Consider the following 15,039-nt stretch of genomic DNA (forward strand, 5'->3'; position numbering starts at 1 on the left):
CTAGGTGTCTGCTAGCAATCCCTAGCATGCATTGCCACTCTAATTCTCTTGCCTTTTTTAATTTCTATCTCTCTATTAAATACAAATGGATTGTAAATTGATGTCCATAAAAAACTTGCAAATAAAGCATACCATTACCATCGAGCATGCTCTTAGAGAGTTGTCAAATATATGTATATAATTTTTAATGGACCGAATCCACCATAAAATTAGAGATAATATTAGGAATTTGAGTTAAATATAATAATATATTTAAAAGAGTTTAAACCCTTAAAACATTGCAATGTGCTACAATTGGAATAATAAAATATGAAGTTAAAACTGGCCTATTGACATAATGTACAACCCAACTTACGTACCCACTAGAAAGCTAGTTGGAAGTTGCCCACCTGCCTTACTATCAAGACAGAATAACCAACAACCAATGATAAGTGAGGTGAAGTAGTTAAGTGGAAGTCTTGGTTGCAAAAGAGAGGTGATAATGTCTAGAAGTGATAAGTTGCCTCCCTTTTTGTATTATGTTTTGAGCAAAGACCGTGGTCATGACTAATGGATCAAGGAACCTAGCAAATCGAAGCCACCCACATACCCTTGCAAATTGCCAACCTGTTTGTAGCCTAAGAAGCTAGACGACTTGGACCAACTTACACCATTGACCACCCACAATGACAGCTGGTTAGTTGGCCATGAATGAGGGCTAGTTCGACATCGCGCCCAAAAGCCGTTGGGGGTTGGGGGAAAAATTAGCCCCCCTCTCCCTTGGGTACTTCCACCCCCCTCCCCCCCCCCTTTTTTTGCTCTAATAATGTGCAACCAAATACACCCTTAATGCTCATTTTTTATGTTGCCACATTTTTGCATCTTGCACTCTATGCATTTTCATACTTTGGCCTTGAAATTTTCTATCTAGACTCACTTAGGACCCATCCTTCCAATATTTGCACATTAATCCCCAACTATTTCTCAACTCAATCGCATCATTAACTTTCTTCCCCTCCTAAAAAAAAAAAAAAAAAAAAAAAAAAAAAAAAACATTTCTTCCCCTCTAATTTAGGCCCCAAAAACCTTAATTATGGGTGGGTTCCAATTATTTCCTAAACACAATTAACCCCCAAAATTTTGTTCTCTAGCCCAGTTATCTTAAACCCAAATCCCATGATTTCATTATAAATCTCATGGACAAATTATTATATGGACCATAATCCATACAATGTTATGTGAACCATAACAAAAAATACATTTTTAATATACTAAATGTACATTATTTTTGTACTGAATATATATTATTTTACAATAGATAAAATATGATCCACACAACTTGTATGGACCATGGTCCTGAGATACCGTCCAAATAGTGCCCTCCATTATAAAGAGACCATTTGATTTATACATTTATTAACTTCCTCGTGAACATATATTATAAAACAATATCCTAATATAGTATGTGAGAAGAGACGTGGAATATTACTTTTTCTTTCATTCTAAGGAAACCAGTAAACCAAGATTGACCAATTGAATATTGTAGACCATTCTGGATTCTTCTTTTCGCACACATATATCATGCCGCCTGTCAATAAATCTGGACCGTCCAAACTGCCCCAACTCTAATATAGCCTCCGATTCAACACCGCTCAAACCCTCTCTCTCTCCCCTCGCCGGAAAAAAAGATCAAACTTACAAGCTCTCGCCTTTCCGTCTACGCTCCCTTCGATTCTCATCGGTGAGTTCTCTCTCTCTCGCGCGCTTGCGCGCTTGAACTACAACTGTAAGTTTGTGTATCTGTATGTATAGATCGCACTGACAGGTCTGTCTTAGGGTTCGCAGATTCGTGAAAGATGTTTGGGAGGGCGCCGAAGAAGAGCGACAACACCAAGTATTATGAGATCTTGGGAGTTTCCAAGAACGCTTCTCAGGAAGATCTCAAGAAGGCCTACCGTAAATCCGCCATCAAGAACCACCCCGATAAGGGTGGCGATCCCGAGAAGGTATACAATTTTTTATTTCTTTCTGTGTAATTAGCGATTCTAATTTTGATTTCTCAATTCTGTTTGTAGATATTGACAGTTTGATGTGTGTTCTTAGTGATTCTTGTTTACCTGATGATCCGTGTTTTTGGAAATAATCAGTAGTGTTGTGTTTTTACTTGGAAGATTTCAATGGAAAACGTCTCTCTTTTTGTAGTTTTCAGTCGAAATTAGCTCGTTTTATTGAGTTCCCAATGCCCATAGCAATCTAAGATTTCCAATATGTAGCTTTTTTAATGTCTGTGCAATTTGTGCTTATTCATATATTGCCAATTCTAGTCAGAAGTTTTGAGCTTTTCTATTGTTTCCTATCTCAAATTTGAATCTATGTTTTTTTGCTGCACTTGAGACCTGGAGTTTTAATATCTCTTTGTGAAATGTTTACCTAGTCATTGTTGAGGAAGAAGTGGTTTTTTACATGTTTTGCTTTTGTGAATGGGCGCCTTGTTTCAGTTCAAAGAGCTTGCTCAAGCTTATGAGGTTCTGAGCGACCCAGAGAAACGTGAGATTTATGATCAGTATGGTGAAGATGCATTAAAGGAAGGAATGGGTGGTGGTGGTGGTATGCATGATCCATTTGACATCTTCCAATCCTTCTTTGGTGGCAATCCATTTGGTGGAGGAGGAAGTAGCCGAGGCCGCAGGCAAAGAAGAGGGGAGGATGTTGTTCACCCCCTTAAGGTGTCATTAGAGGACCTCTACAATGGAACATCAAAAAAGCTGTCTTTATCACGAAATGTGCTCTGCCCAAAATGCAAAGGCAAAGGGTCCAAGTCTGGTGCATCAATGAAATGTTCTGGCTGCCAGGGCTCCGGGATGAAAGTTTCTATTAGACAACTCGGGCCGTCTATGATCCAGCAGATGCAGCATCCTTGCGGCGAGTGCAAGGGTACTGGTGAGACTATTAATGAGAAAGATAGGTGCGGGCAGTGTAAGGGTGAGAAGGTTGTGCAAGAGAAGAAGGTGTTGGAAGTCCTTGTTGAGAAGGGAATGCAGAATGGTCAAAAGATTACATTCCCCGGAGAGGCTGATGAAGCTGTAAGTCTATTAGTGTTATTCGTTTATTATCTAAAGAATCTATCACTGGTTTCTCATTGACTCTATTTGCTCCTTTCTCAGCCGGACACTATCACAGGAGACATTGTGTTTGTCTTGCAACAAAGGGAACACCCTAAGTTCAAGCGAAAGGGAGATGACCTTTTCGTGGAGCACACCTTAACCCTAACAGAAGCCCTTTGCGGTTTCCAGTTTATCTTAACACACCTAGACAATAGGCAGCTCCTCATCAAATCACAACCCGGAGAAGTTGTTAAGCCTGGTATGTAACTTCTGATGTATTCCTATACTCTATGGTGTCTTTTTTGAGGTATTGAATATTGATCCTAACATTTGGCGCTGCACAGATCAATTCAAGGCCATAAACGACGAAGGAATGCCCATGTATCAAAGGCCATTCATGAGAGGAAAGCTGTACATTCATTTCACAGTTGATTTTCCAGAGTCATTATCCCCTGAGCAATGCAAGGGTCTCGAGGCTGTGCTGCCGCCTAAGCCCACAACAGGAATCACCGACATGGAACTGGATGAGTGCGAGGAAACCACCTTGCACGATGTCAATATCGAAGAGGAGATGCGTAGGAAGCAGCAGCAGCAGGCACAGGAAGCATATGATGAAGACGATGATATGCATGGCGGGGCACAGAGAGTACAATGTGCCCAACAGTGAGTGATGAAAACAAGGTGGAGACAACTCATGGGGTGACCTTTCCTTATCACAACTAGGATTTACAGATTGATAGTTAATTCCTGAATGGTTTCTGAATTTTTGTGTGTAATGCAAAACTTGGTTATAAATATTAAACTTTGATGGTTTCTTCATATCTTCCTTGTTGTGGAAGCTGCCTGCACAAGTGCCAAATCAGAGATGTTAGGTGAATGAAGTCAACTCAACCATTCCCCCCAGCAAGCTTGTAAAGCACTCTATCTTTACAAATTAAATCACTTTAAATACCCTCCATTCCTTCATCACACAACCTAAATCAATATCTTCATCTCTTGACAATGAATCCCAGAATCAAGAGCAGTAGTGAATCAGCTGAACTAGTTTCTTCCATAGATGATCTCTTACTCCAAATACTGTTGCTTCTGCCTATCAGATCACTCATTCGTTTCAAATGCGGATCCAAACACTGGCTCTCTCTGATTACCAATCCAAGATTTTCTCTGCTTAGAAATCCCAATCCTGCAATTGGCTTGTTCTTCCATCGCAGAGATTTTCATATCAACCCAGAATATGATTACATCCACTTTGATACTCAGAGCCAGACAAATCCTCCTTTCAAGAAGCTCAGATTCACTGAGGAGAATTCCATCAGCACCATCTGCATTCTGCAATCTTGTAATGGACTGCTGCTTTGCTCTAACTTTGTCACTTCCCACAGGTCTAAACGGAACTACTACGTCTACAATCCCACAACAAAACATTTCTCCACACTCCCAAACACTTCCCATGTTGTTCTTGGAATGAGCTTGACTTTTGACCCTGCAAGCTCACCTCACTACAAGGTTTTCTGCATTCGCAAATCTGAGTCTGCTCGTAACCATTACCAGATTGAAGTTTATTCATCTGATACTGGTCCCTGGAGAGCCGTGGGAGATCCATTTGTTTCCAATGCTTGTTTCGGGAATGGTGTGTACTGGAATGGCATGATACACTGGATTAGCCCGGGAGACAATTTTTTGAACTTCACCATCTTGTGTTTCAATGTTGATCTGGAAACGCGGGGAGAAATGCCCATGCCACCGGCTCGCCAAGGGGGATACGTTGGCTTCTTTGGAGAATCTTGTGGTCACTTGCATCTTATTGCAACTTATGAGGCAGAAGGTGAAATTGACGTGTACGAGATGAAGGGCGACTGTTCTGAGTGGTTTGTCAAGTACAAGGTTGATGTTAGGCAGGTTTTATGTTGCATTTCCTGGGATGGTTAGGGAAAATTTTAGGCCAGGAGATTGGGGTTACTATGCATTCGCCATTTTAAGTCTGGTACGAGGTAAGAGAGAAGGTGATGATTGTTTTCTGGTACTGGAAATCCCAGGAAAGGCCATAAGGTACAATCTTGTGGATGGGAGTGTTGATATGCTTTGTGAGTTTGAGGGTGCTGAGAAACAGTCGTCCCTCAGATATCTTGACCTTGGCTTTCAGTATATTGAGTCTCTTTGTTGTGTTTGAATCCTAGGTTTATTTGGATTGTAATCATCATTAATAATTTTTATGAATTGATTTACTATAACATCTGTTTTAATCTCTTTGGCTGAAACAAAAAAGGTCAATAGAACGTTCCATTACTAAGAGTTGAATTTGTAACTTTGTTGTTACCAAATCAACAAAATGACCAACTTAGCTGAAATTATAACTTGATCGAATAAGTTATTTTTTTAGGCGACGAAAGAAACCTGTGGTCACTATTCGATGGTGTGCACAGGATAAATGACGCATTGTGCTCCTAACCAGCAAAAGACTACAAAGAGGTAAACCAACTTAGGTTACGCATAAGTTTTTATTGAATGGGCACATTGATTGGTACGTAGCTTGAAAATAAAAGAGGTAAACCAACTTAGGTTACGCATAAGTTTTTATTGATGAAATAAGTTTTTATTGAATGGGCACATTGATTGGTACGTAGCTTGAAAATATATTGGAGGGACAGGAAGAACAAGAACAACCTTCCAAACATACAAAATGAAAATTAACAGTCAAATTGTGGACGTTTACGAAGAAATCAAAGGCAAAATACTTAAAATATTCCACCAAGGATTTACAAGGCCATAAGTTTAATACAAAGAACCAAAAAATTGCACCTGTCATTGACAACCATTATTAGTACGTCAATGTTACATTGGGTTTAAACCAGAAACAACGTTGTTTTTTAGGTTAAAAAAACAAGGAGATATCATATCACTCAAACAACAAAAGAAAAATGTTGGGTTTATAAAGGGGATGATTGGGAGAAGATTAAGGTAAGATTAGCAATGGGTTCCCCAGTAGTTTCACCATTGATAAACCTTGTGGTGAGAGTGTTTACAATAATCCTTTTAGTGGCTTCTCTCATTGTTCTTGCAACTGATAATATTACTTATGGGCTTGGTTTCTATGATTACGGTTATCAATTCAAGTTCACTGATATTTATGCTTACCGGTAAATATTCTATTTTTTTTTTTTAAAACTTAGAAAACATATTTATTTATCTATTTTATTAACATTATTGGTGATTAAAATTATGCAGTTACATGCTTTCTGTGATGGTTATTGGGTTGGTGTGGATTCTCCTTCAATCTGCCTTCACAATCTTCCATTTTAGCTCTGGAAATCCCCTTGGTGGAAATGCTTTTGCCCATATCGAATTTTATGGTGACAAGGTAAATATTATATCAAATATCACTGTTTGATAATAATAATAATAATAAATCAATAATAACGAGTGTTTTAACCGTACGTGCATAAAATATTGTTACATATGATATGAGACAGTTAAAATAGTTAATTTGGGTACAATGCAGGTAATTTCGTACTTGCTAGGCACAGGGGCGGCTGCAGGTTTTGGACTAACGGTTGACGCGAAACGGTTTTCTGAATTGGATTCATTCGAAAATGATTTCTTCAACAAAGCTAACGCTGCTGCGAGTCTTCTCCTTATTGCCTTCTTCTTGTCTGCTATTTCCTCTGTGTTTTCTTCCTATAATCTCCCCAAGGCGGTTACCGCCGCTTAATGCCTCGCCGCCGCCATCCGGAAAATAATTAATGTCAATCCGCCGCTTCCCGGCCACCTTTGCTTTTGCTCACTCAATTGTAATTTCGACCAATAAGTATCAATGACGACGACATTGTTGATTTGAATTGTTTTGTTTAATTTAGTATAGTATTTGCATGCAATTTGCTACCAAATAAAAGAGGTGCGTTATTTTTAGAGTTAATACCCAAAATCGTCCTCGATTATAGTGGTTTTTCTTAATTTCGTCCTAAACGATTTTGGTGACCTAATATCGTCCCAGACTTTTGTGTTTCGCTCAATTTAGTCCTCCATTTGTTATTCCGTCAAATTGGTGTTAAATAAAGGGGCAATTCAGTAATGTCAATATTGATCTCTCTTTACTTTCAACTTGTGAAGTGTAAAATTCCTCTTTCTTGTACGAATTACACCCAGAATTACTTCTGGACCTGCAAATCAAATTTTATATTTGCAGTTTTAGGATTAATTCTGGGAGTAATTCGTAAAAAAAAAAGGATTTCGCAGTTCACATGTCTATGAGTAAAGAGATGCCAATATTAAAATTACTGAATTGTCTATTTATTTAACACCAAATGGACAGAATAACAAATGAGATACTAAATTGAGCAAAAACACAAAAGTCTGGGACTAAATTGAGCGAAACACAAAAGTCTGGGACGATATTAGGTCACCAAAGTCATTTAGGACGAAATTGAGAAAAACCACTATAGTCGATGACGATTTTGGGTATTAACTCGTTATTTTAAAGTGTGCATTTCTAAACACATTACAGAAAATCTAATCCAAATCCTCAATATTCGTAGTAAAAATTAAACCTTCATTTTATTATTAAAAGGAATAAGGGTCAAATAGGCCATCGAACTGCACATGATAAAACAATTAGGCCACTGAACCTAAAAAACCAACAATTAGGTCCCTAAACTAATCAATTTCAAACAATTATTCCAATTTGAAGGTTTCCAACAGGTCAACAGGTCATCTCCCAAATTAATTATTTTTTAAAAAAATAAATATTAAAAATTAATTAGTTTTAAATTAAACTATTAAAAAAAATTTGGAATCCAGCCGAAGACTACCGTCTCCGGCCGGAACCAGTTTTTTTTTTTTTTTTTTTTTTTTTTTTTTTTTTTTAACAGTTTAATTTAAAACTAATTAATTTTAAAAAATAATTAATTTGGAAGGATGACCTGTTGACCTGTTGGAAACCTTCAAATTGAAAAAATTGTTTGAAATTGATTAGTTTAGGGACCTAATTGTTGGTTTTTTAAGTTCAGTGGCCTAATTGTTTTATCGGGTGCAGTTTGATGGCCTATTTGACCCTTATTCCTTATTAAAATAAATTTTAAGTGTGATTATTCATCCATTAGATTAATGCCCAAATTACTGTTCAGTGACTTTGAAGAATGATTTTCTTTCTAATTAAATTTAATTTAAATTTCCATTCACTTAACCAATTTATAAAATTTCATGATAAGTGACTTCCTAGACGTGCATAGAGACAACAAATTGGACAAAAACTCATTTTCTAGTAGTTTTCTCACTGAAAATTGATGTTTTCCAATACTTAATTATTTTTTTTTTTATAACCCTATATGCATATAATTTACTTAGTGATTGAGATATAATGTAATCTATAATTTAATCAAATAAGTTGAATCAAATGGGCACAATGATTGGTAGCTTGACAATCCAAAACATTCATATAACTTTTCAAACAGATATACATTAATTCAGACAAAATAAAGATTTGTCCACTAATCATGGGAGTTTATGAACAAACCAAATGCAAAACACTCTAATTTTCTACTAAAAGAAAATTGTAGTTTTAGTCCTCGAGTTATAAATTAGATGTAATTTTTGTCCCTAATTAACATGGAGTCATAATAGTACTTATGCTTTAATCAGTGACCAAATGTGACTAATTGAGTCTTTTTTGCAAAAGGTTGAATCTCCATGCCCGACAGAGCATGTGGGAAGAGGTAAACCACACATGTAATTCAGTCGCTCTTTAAGTATATATAATCCTCACACTGCCGCTGTCGAGTTTTGAACTTTGGTCTCTTCTTTCAAATATTGTCTACTAAACCACTTAACTAAGCTCGTGCGAGCATGACTAATTGAGTCCTTATTATGATTGATGATTGTGTTATTTTGGACATAAACCTAAATAATACTAATATAAAAAGTACAAAATTGCATTTTCAGTATGATTTTCTTGGGCAAAAACTAAACAATACTTATCAAATTCCTACTACACATTGGAAATAATATTTATGAATGATTCAATTGATTTTGGATGGAGGTTTAAGGTATTCGTAACATGAAAATTAGAATCATTGATTGTTGAAATAAATATCTATGACGTTTAGAAATTAATAAATGACCTTCGATTAAAACTTATAAATTTTCTTGTCCAAAATAACAACATTTGTCAAAAAATAACTAAATGTATGTCCGCATTAGTAATTAATCAGGATTACTATACACTTTGTATATAACTTAGGGATTAAACCTGCAATTACTAATTAAGGATTTTTGCAGGCCACAACAACTATTGACAACCATTATATTGTTATTAATTAATGCCAGATTTGGATTAGAACAGAAAACAATGGTGTCGTTTAGGTAGAAGAACAAGAAAACATCACACAAACAACAAAAGAAAAATGTTGGATTTTCACTTGTTTATAAAGAGGATGATTAGGAGAAGATTAAGTTAAGATTAGCGATGGGTTCTCCAGTAGTTTCACCATTAGTAAGCCTTGTGGTGAGAGTGTTTACAATAATCCTTATAGTGGCTTCTCTCATTGTTCTTGCAACTGATAATATTACTTATGAGCTTGGTTTCTATGGTAACTCTTATCAGCTTAAGTTCACTGATATTTATGCTTACCGGTAATTTTTTTTTTTTTTTTTTGGGTTTTTAATTAAAAAAAATATATTTATTTATCTATTTGATTAAACTTTGTTGGCCTGGTGATTAAATTAATTATGCAGTTACATGCTTTCTGTGATGGTTATTGGGTTGGCGTGGATTCTCCTCCAATCTGCCTTCACAATCTTTCATTTTAGCTCTGGGAATCCCTTTGCTGGTGAGGCTTTATCCCATATCGAATTTTATGGGGACAAGGTAAAAATGACATCAAACATCTTCGTCTGTTGAGAAATTTCATATTTATCACCATCACAAAGTAGATTCCGACTTTGGGTGTTTGGTAAATTGTTGTTAATTGATAGCTGTTAGCTGATTGTGTTAATGAGTTTGATTAGTTGAAAGTATTAGATAATTGTAGAAAATGTTTGATAAATTAGTTGTCAGCTGATAGCTGATTTCATGCAAAATGACTTTGTCAAAAAACGGATCGAAAAAACTACTAAATTTTTGAATTTTAGCAATTTTGAAGCAATAAGTTTGTTACAAAATGTTAATTAATAAAACATTCATATTGATTGTTTAATCAAGTGAAAACAACTAATAGTGATAAAATAAGTTAAAATGGGCTGATAAGTTTTTTTTTTTTTTTTGAATGCTACTGGCTCTATTACATTGTAGTATCTGTTCATATACTTTCTCAACCGACTGAAACACAAAGAACCAATAACGTCTCCATTAAGGTTCGAACTCACAATCTTTCAAATGAAAATTTAACTTGAGTATCATTAGACCACATAATCCTGGTAATGGGCTGATAAGTTAATTATTTTGGTTGCAGGTAATTTGCAACTTGCTAGGCACAGGTGCGGCGGCCGGTTTTGGATTAACGATTGACGCAAAACGAGCATTAAAACTGGATTCCATCCAAAATGATTTCTTCAACAAAGCTAACGCTGCTACAAGTCTTCTCCTTATTGCCTTCTTGTTGTCTGCTATTTCCTCTGTGTTTTCTTCCTATAATCTCCCCCCCAAGGCTGTAATCGCTGAAGCCACTCCGGCCACCCCTCCCACCGCTTAATGCCGCCGTCAATCCGCCGCTTTCCGCCTGATTATTCACATTTAACAGTTGGAGAGATTGATTTTGTTTGTCATTTTGAATGATATAAATTTCCATATTTGTTTCCCCCGTTGTATTTTGTTTGTTTTGATGAATAAATTTTTGATATTAACTTTCAAAAAAAAGTATTGATATTAAAGATTAACAAATAGTCAAATACGGAGTAATATAATTATTGGAGTAATTTTTAGTCCTTCAATTATTCTTTGTTAGTTGTTTTAGTTCATAATTTTTTATTATTGTAATATATACTCTTAACTTTTTTTAAAAAAAGTTACGGAGTACAATTCTAACTCCTGAAATAATAAAAGTATTAAATTTTATTTAATTCATGATGATAGAGAATATTCTCAGGGTGTACTTCTCCGTTACGTGCCATATACCTACTCGATATCCGGTCAGCTCAATAAGAGGGATCATTCTCGAACATTACCAACCACAAAGTCCACTGACCCGACCCGGTGTGCAGGACTGAACAGGCTCAATCAATAGCAATACCTAATTGTCTTTTAGTTCGCCCCAACCATCTTAGGTCGAGAATGATCACCCGACCCTCACTACTTTGAGCCTTGAGACTTATTTCTTTACTCAAATCCGGAAGCTACATAAACGAGGGAGTCAGGAATCTCGGTACACGTGGAGGAATTAATGAAGCCTCCGACCTCCCCTTGTGCATAAGGTCCACGTGTTACACATGTCAGGAGACCGGCATGTGTTCTATTCAACATCTGTAAATACGACATTAAAAACTTGGCATGGAAACTTTTGACATCTTCTCACCTAATACATTTAAGCTCGACACCCTCTAATTTTAACACTATTATCCAAATCCAAGACCAAGATAAAAAAAAAAAAAAAAAAAAAAAAAAAGACTAATTTAGGATTCTTCTATAACTCAATCCGAATAATTATACATATCAATGAATACCACCGTATTTACACTATCAAGGGTATAGCATTTCCTGTAGATGAAATGCTTGAAAATCTTAAATCACATAATTACAATATTTATTCAAATCATATCAATTGGAGTAATTAATTTTTCACCAAAAATTGCACGTGGGAAAATATAAATTTAAAACATTAAAAAAAAAAAAAACATTTTATGGCAGTAGGGCCTATCGGTTAACGACATGATTTAGGAAAGTGAAAGAGCAGGAAAAGAAAATGAAGCCCCCACCACCTTATCATTTTCGAAATTTAAAAATACCCTAAAATGCAATTTCTAGCCGTTAACCTGTCAGTCCCAGGATCCAGCTTCACATTTTCGTTTGCTCCCAACCCAAATTCAATCTCCACTTTTCTTTCACTCACAAATCACAAATTCTTTCTTTCTGTTTTGCAGATTCTGGAGATACCCGAACTTCAGATTGTTCCCAGAAAAATAAAAAAGATGAATTCTGTGAAGGGAAAGTTTCTGAAGAAACTGAAGACCATGAAAACAATCGGGTATTTGAAGGCAGAAAATATTCTCCTCCCACCCAAACCTCCATTGATTCCCATTCAAGTTCAAGAACAACAACCCAGGAAGATTCTTGAAACCAGAGTGCAGGAGAAGGAGCCTGAGATGATTGATGTTTCAGAGCTGATGAGAGACCTTGAAGATGCAGAAATGGAGATTAATCTTGATGATAAAGAGAACATCGGGCCAAACGTGACCTCATTGAAGCCAAAGATTGAAGCTTTTGGTGATCAAAGGTCTGAGATTGATGTGTCGAGTTTCAGGCGGCCGGATTTGAATTCGTTTACTCTGTTCGACCCCAACCTTCTCGCAGCTTTTGAGCAGGCAGTAATGGTGGTAAAAGCGCAGGAAGCAGAGAGAATGGCCATGATTGAAGAAACAATCGAGCAGATAATCAAAGAAGAGGAAGAAGAAAGGCAAGAACCGCCTTCGAAGCTTCGAAAAATGGAGGAAAACACTAACCCACTCTTGAAATTCCCGGAAAAATGCCCGCCGGGAGGCTCAGAATCGGTAATTCTGTACACGACAGGGCTGAGAGGGGTCCGGAAGACGTTCGAGGACTGCCAGAGGGTTCGATTCCTGCTGGAAAACTTCCGGGTTTTGTTCTTCGAGAGGGACGTGTCGATGCACACGGAATACAGGGATGAACTGTGGAGGGTTCTGGGCGGAAGAGCGGTGCCGCCGCGGCTGTTCATAAGGGGGAGATACATCGGCGCGGCGGAGGAAGTGGTGGCGCTGCATGAACAGGGGAGGTTTAGGCCTCTTCTTGAAGGGATTCCTGTTGATGCTTCTCAAGGGCAGTGTGATGGGTGTGGTGGGGTGAGGTTTGTTATGTGTTTCAGGTGCAGTGGAAGCACAAAAATCGTTGACGATGATGGCGGCGCCGGCGGTGAGAGTATGAAATGTCCGGCTTGTAATGAGAATGGGTTGATTGTTTGCCCTATGTGTTCTTTGAGCTGATGGATTATTGAATTCATACTATTGGTGTAAGTGTAACTCTTGTATACATACATATTTTCACATTCCTTTGTTATTTTGATGGATGATCTTAAGAAAAATCTATTTTTCTCCTTCAATTATTATTGGTTATATAATTGTTTATTATTTTTAGTAGTACAATGTTTCTCTTTTTTTTTTGGATGCTACTAGCTCTATTACATTGTAGTATCTGTTCATATACTTTCTCAACCTACTGAAACACAAAGAGCTAATAACGCTTCCACTGAGGCTCAAACTCACAACCTTCTAAATGGAAATCCAACCCGGGTACCATTGGACCACATAGTCCTGGTAGTAGTAGTACAATGTAGTATCTGTTCATACATGCTTGAGTCACTACCTCCACTTAGGTTCGAACCTGTGACATCCTATTTGAAAAAACCACATGTATTGAATAGTTAATAGATGTTTTTTTTTTCATGGACTCCTTACAATTTTACATGGAATGATCTTGTCAATATCTATAGTTGACATATCATAAAATTTCTGGTATAATATGATATTTAAAAAAAGAAAAAAAAAAGTAGATAAGATTTATTAATTTAAAAGCCAATTTCTTGTGACTATTTCAAACATACAAAACCAACTGGGCTGAGAGTGATAAAATATGAAAATATGACTGTTTCAAATTTATGTTAGGTTAATAGAGTGTATATATATATTCATTCCTAGATTGTTAAACCAGACATATATAGGACATAGGCAACCAAACCTCGGCAATGAAAGCAATAGTGTCATTCTTGCTTGCCTTCATTTTGCTCCATCAATTATCAATCATACACATCAACACTAAGCATGCAGTGGTGTTGCCGCTGATTCCTTCCGTGGAAGGGAGGTCTTCGCCGCCGCCCCCGCCGCCCAAGTCCGCCAAGTTCAAACATTTTGTTAGCCCAGTAGCTCCGCCGACGCCGTCATCATTGTAATTTTTTTTTTTTTATTTTTTTTTTCAAATGTTACACTATATTTATGTTTCGAGAATAAGACTGGTCTAATTGAATCTTCCTTAGGTTTTAGTTGGGACAATTTTCTCAAGGGCATTGTTGCATATCATGTATCATCAATAGTGATTTTGTATTTCGATTATCATAAACTTTGCTACTATGTTAAAGCGATATCATAAAAAAAAAAAAAAAAAAAAAAAAAAAGAAGTTTAAACTGTTTGCAGTTTTGATGAATCTTATTTAAATTGGAGAAAATAAAATTGTGACTCGCTACCAATTCCCTAGCTTGATGGAGGTTAATAATTATTGTTTTATGAAATTTTTTACTGTAAATATTTGACATAAAAAATTGCGTAAATTACGAACCCAACATGATATATTAATATTGCACACTATCTATAATTATCAACACTAAGTAAGTTGCACTGAATGAGACTTTTTTTTTTTGGTCCAGTCACAAGTGTCTCCAGTCGACTGACAACCACACATCAAGACTAGTCATGTTCAAACTGGTTAAGATCTCAAAGATGACAAAACGAGTCTTAAGGTAACTAGGACTCGAACCCGAGACATTTGGTTAAGGAGAATTAATTATCAAATTTGAATTAATACTAGGTTTAAAGTTTTCAATTTTGGCCAGTTTTTCAAATAATTCATCACATTTTGACATTGAATTTCATGATTTTATCAAATTTAATTCTCTATCGTGTAATCCATCCATATGTTGTTAATTTTATGGATAAATATATAAATTTTAAATGTCATCTTTTATATTGACCGCGCAGAATTACCAACCCTTCCAACTACTTTCATGAACTGCGTCAAATTAAAGA

General features: G+C 36.3%; 5 protein-coding genes across 7 annotated transcripts; all 5 read left to right on the top strand.

The window, feature by feature from the left end:
- Positions 1-1,571: 1,571 nt before the first annotated feature.
- On the top strand, positions 1,572-3,897 carry LOC109186456 (dnaJ protein homolog). Of its 3 annotated transcripts, none has more exons than XM_019336440.1 (5): positions 1,572-1,720; positions 1,825-1,985; positions 2,478-3,062; positions 3,144-3,342; positions 3,428-3,897. In XM_019336440.1, the coding sequence occupies exons 2-5, from the start codon at positions 1,836-1,838 to the stop codon at positions 3,748-3,750; spliced, it is 1,257 nt and encodes a 418-aa protein (XP_019191985.1). In that variant the 5' UTR covers positions 1,572-1,720; positions 1,825-1,835; the 3' UTR covers positions 3,751-3,897. The 3 variants fall into 3 exon arrangements, with proteins under 3 accessions (XP_019191985.1, XP_019191987.1, XP_019191986.1); XM_019336442.1 differs by having other exon boundaries at positions 1,590-1,720; positions 1,805-1,985; XM_019336441.1 differs by having other exon boundaries at positions 1,590-1,720; positions 1,816-1,985.
- Positions 3,898-4,085: 188 nt separating this feature from the next.
- Positions 4,086-5,253, top strand: LOC109186247 (F-box protein At5g07610-like). Its single transcript, XM_019336172.1, has 2 exons — positions 4,086-5,007; positions 5,120-5,253. The coding sequence occupies exons 1-2, from the start codon at positions 4,086-4,088 to the stop codon at positions 5,251-5,253; spliced, it is 1,056 nt and encodes a 351-aa protein (XP_019191717.1).
- Positions 5,254-6,004: 751 nt separating this feature from the next.
- LOC109186461 (CASP-like protein PIMP1) lies at positions 6,005-6,922 on the top strand. The gene is made up of 3 exons (XM_019336447.1): positions 6,005-6,220; positions 6,309-6,441; positions 6,583-6,922. Exons 1-3 carry the CDS (start codon positions 6,054-6,056, stop codon positions 6,790-6,792), a joined length of 510 nt encoding a protein of 169 aa, XP_019191992.1. The 5' UTR covers positions 6,005-6,053; the 3' UTR covers positions 6,793-6,922.
- A 2,494-nt stretch (positions 6,923-9,416) lies between these two features.
- Positions 9,417-10,875, top strand: LOC109186460 (CASP-like protein PIMP1). Its single transcript, XM_019336446.1, has 3 exons — positions 9,417-9,707; positions 9,810-9,942; positions 10,526-10,875. Exons 1-3 carry the CDS (start codon positions 9,541-9,543, stop codon positions 10,763-10,765), a joined length of 540 nt encoding a protein of 179 aa, XP_019191991.1. The 5' UTR covers positions 9,417-9,540; the 3' UTR covers positions 10,766-10,875.
- A 1,070-nt stretch (positions 10,876-11,945) lies between these two features.
- Positions 11,946-13,304, top strand: LOC109186298 (uncharacterized protein At3g28850-like). Its single transcript, XM_019336221.1, has one exon. It carries the CDS (start codon positions 12,021-12,023, stop codon positions 13,224-13,226), a length of 1,206 nt encoding a protein of 401 aa, XP_019191766.1. The 5' UTR covers positions 11,946-12,020; the 3' UTR covers positions 13,227-13,304.
- Positions 13,305-15,039: the final 1,735 nt, after the last annotated feature.

Source organism: Ipomoea nil, unplaced genomic scaffold (assembly GCF_001879475.1).
Source record: "Ipomoea nil cultivar Tokyo-kokei standard unplaced genomic scaffold, Asagao_1.1 scaffold1407, whole genome shotgun sequence".
NCBI lineage: Eukaryota > Viridiplantae > Streptophyta > Magnoliopsida > Solanales > Convolvulaceae > Ipomoea > Ipomoea nil.

Excerpts from the sequence above, each read along its gene's own strand:
- LOC109186456 (XM_019336440.1), top strand. The coding sequence starts at position 1,836 with ATGTTTGGGAGGGCGCCGAAGAAGAGCGACAACACCAAGTATTATGAG. Across the intron at positions 1,986-2,477 it reads AGGGTGGCGATCCCGAGAAG|TTCAAAGAGCTTGCTCAAGC; the intron begins GTATACAATTTT and ends GCCTTGTTTCAG. Across the intron at positions 3,343-3,427 it reads CGGAGAAGTTGTTAAGCCTG|ATCAATTCAAGGCCATAAAC; the intron begins GTATGTAACTTC and ends GGCGCTGCACAG.
- LOC109186247 (XM_019336172.1), top strand. The coding sequence starts at position 4,086 with ATGAATCCCAGAATCAAGAGCAGTAGTGAATCAGCTGAACTAGTTTCT. Across the intron at positions 5,008-5,119 it reads ATGTTGCATTTCCTGGGATG|GAAAGGCCATAAGGTACAAT; the intron begins GTTAGGGAAAAT and ends TGGAAATCCCAG.
- LOC109186461 (XM_019336447.1), top strand. The coding sequence starts at position 6,054 with ATGGGTTCCCCAGTAGTTTCACCATTGATAAACCTTGTGGTGAGAGTG. Across the intron at positions 6,221-6,308 it reads ACTGATATTTATGCTTACCG|TTACATGCTTTCTGTGATGG; the intron begins GTAAATATTCTA and ends AAAATTATGCAG. Across the intron at positions 6,442-6,582 it reads TCGAATTTTATGGTGACAAG|GTAATTTCGTACTTGCTAGG; the intron begins GTAAATATTATA and ends GGTACAATGCAG.
- LOC109186460 (XM_019336446.1), top strand. The coding sequence starts at position 9,541 with ATGGGTTCTCCAGTAGTTTCACCATTAGTAAGCCTTGTGGTGAGAGTG. Across the intron at positions 9,708-9,809 it reads ACTGATATTTATGCTTACCG|TTACATGCTTTCTGTGATGG; the intron begins GTAATTTTTTTT and ends TTAATTATGCAG. Across the intron at positions 9,943-10,525 it reads TCGAATTTTATGGGGACAAG|GTAATTTGCAACTTGCTAGG; the intron begins GTAAAAATGACA and ends TTTTGGTTGCAG.
- LOC109186298 (XM_019336221.1), top strand. The coding sequence starts at position 12,021 with ATGCAATTTCTAGCCGTTAACCTGTCAGTCCCAGGATCCAGCTTCACA.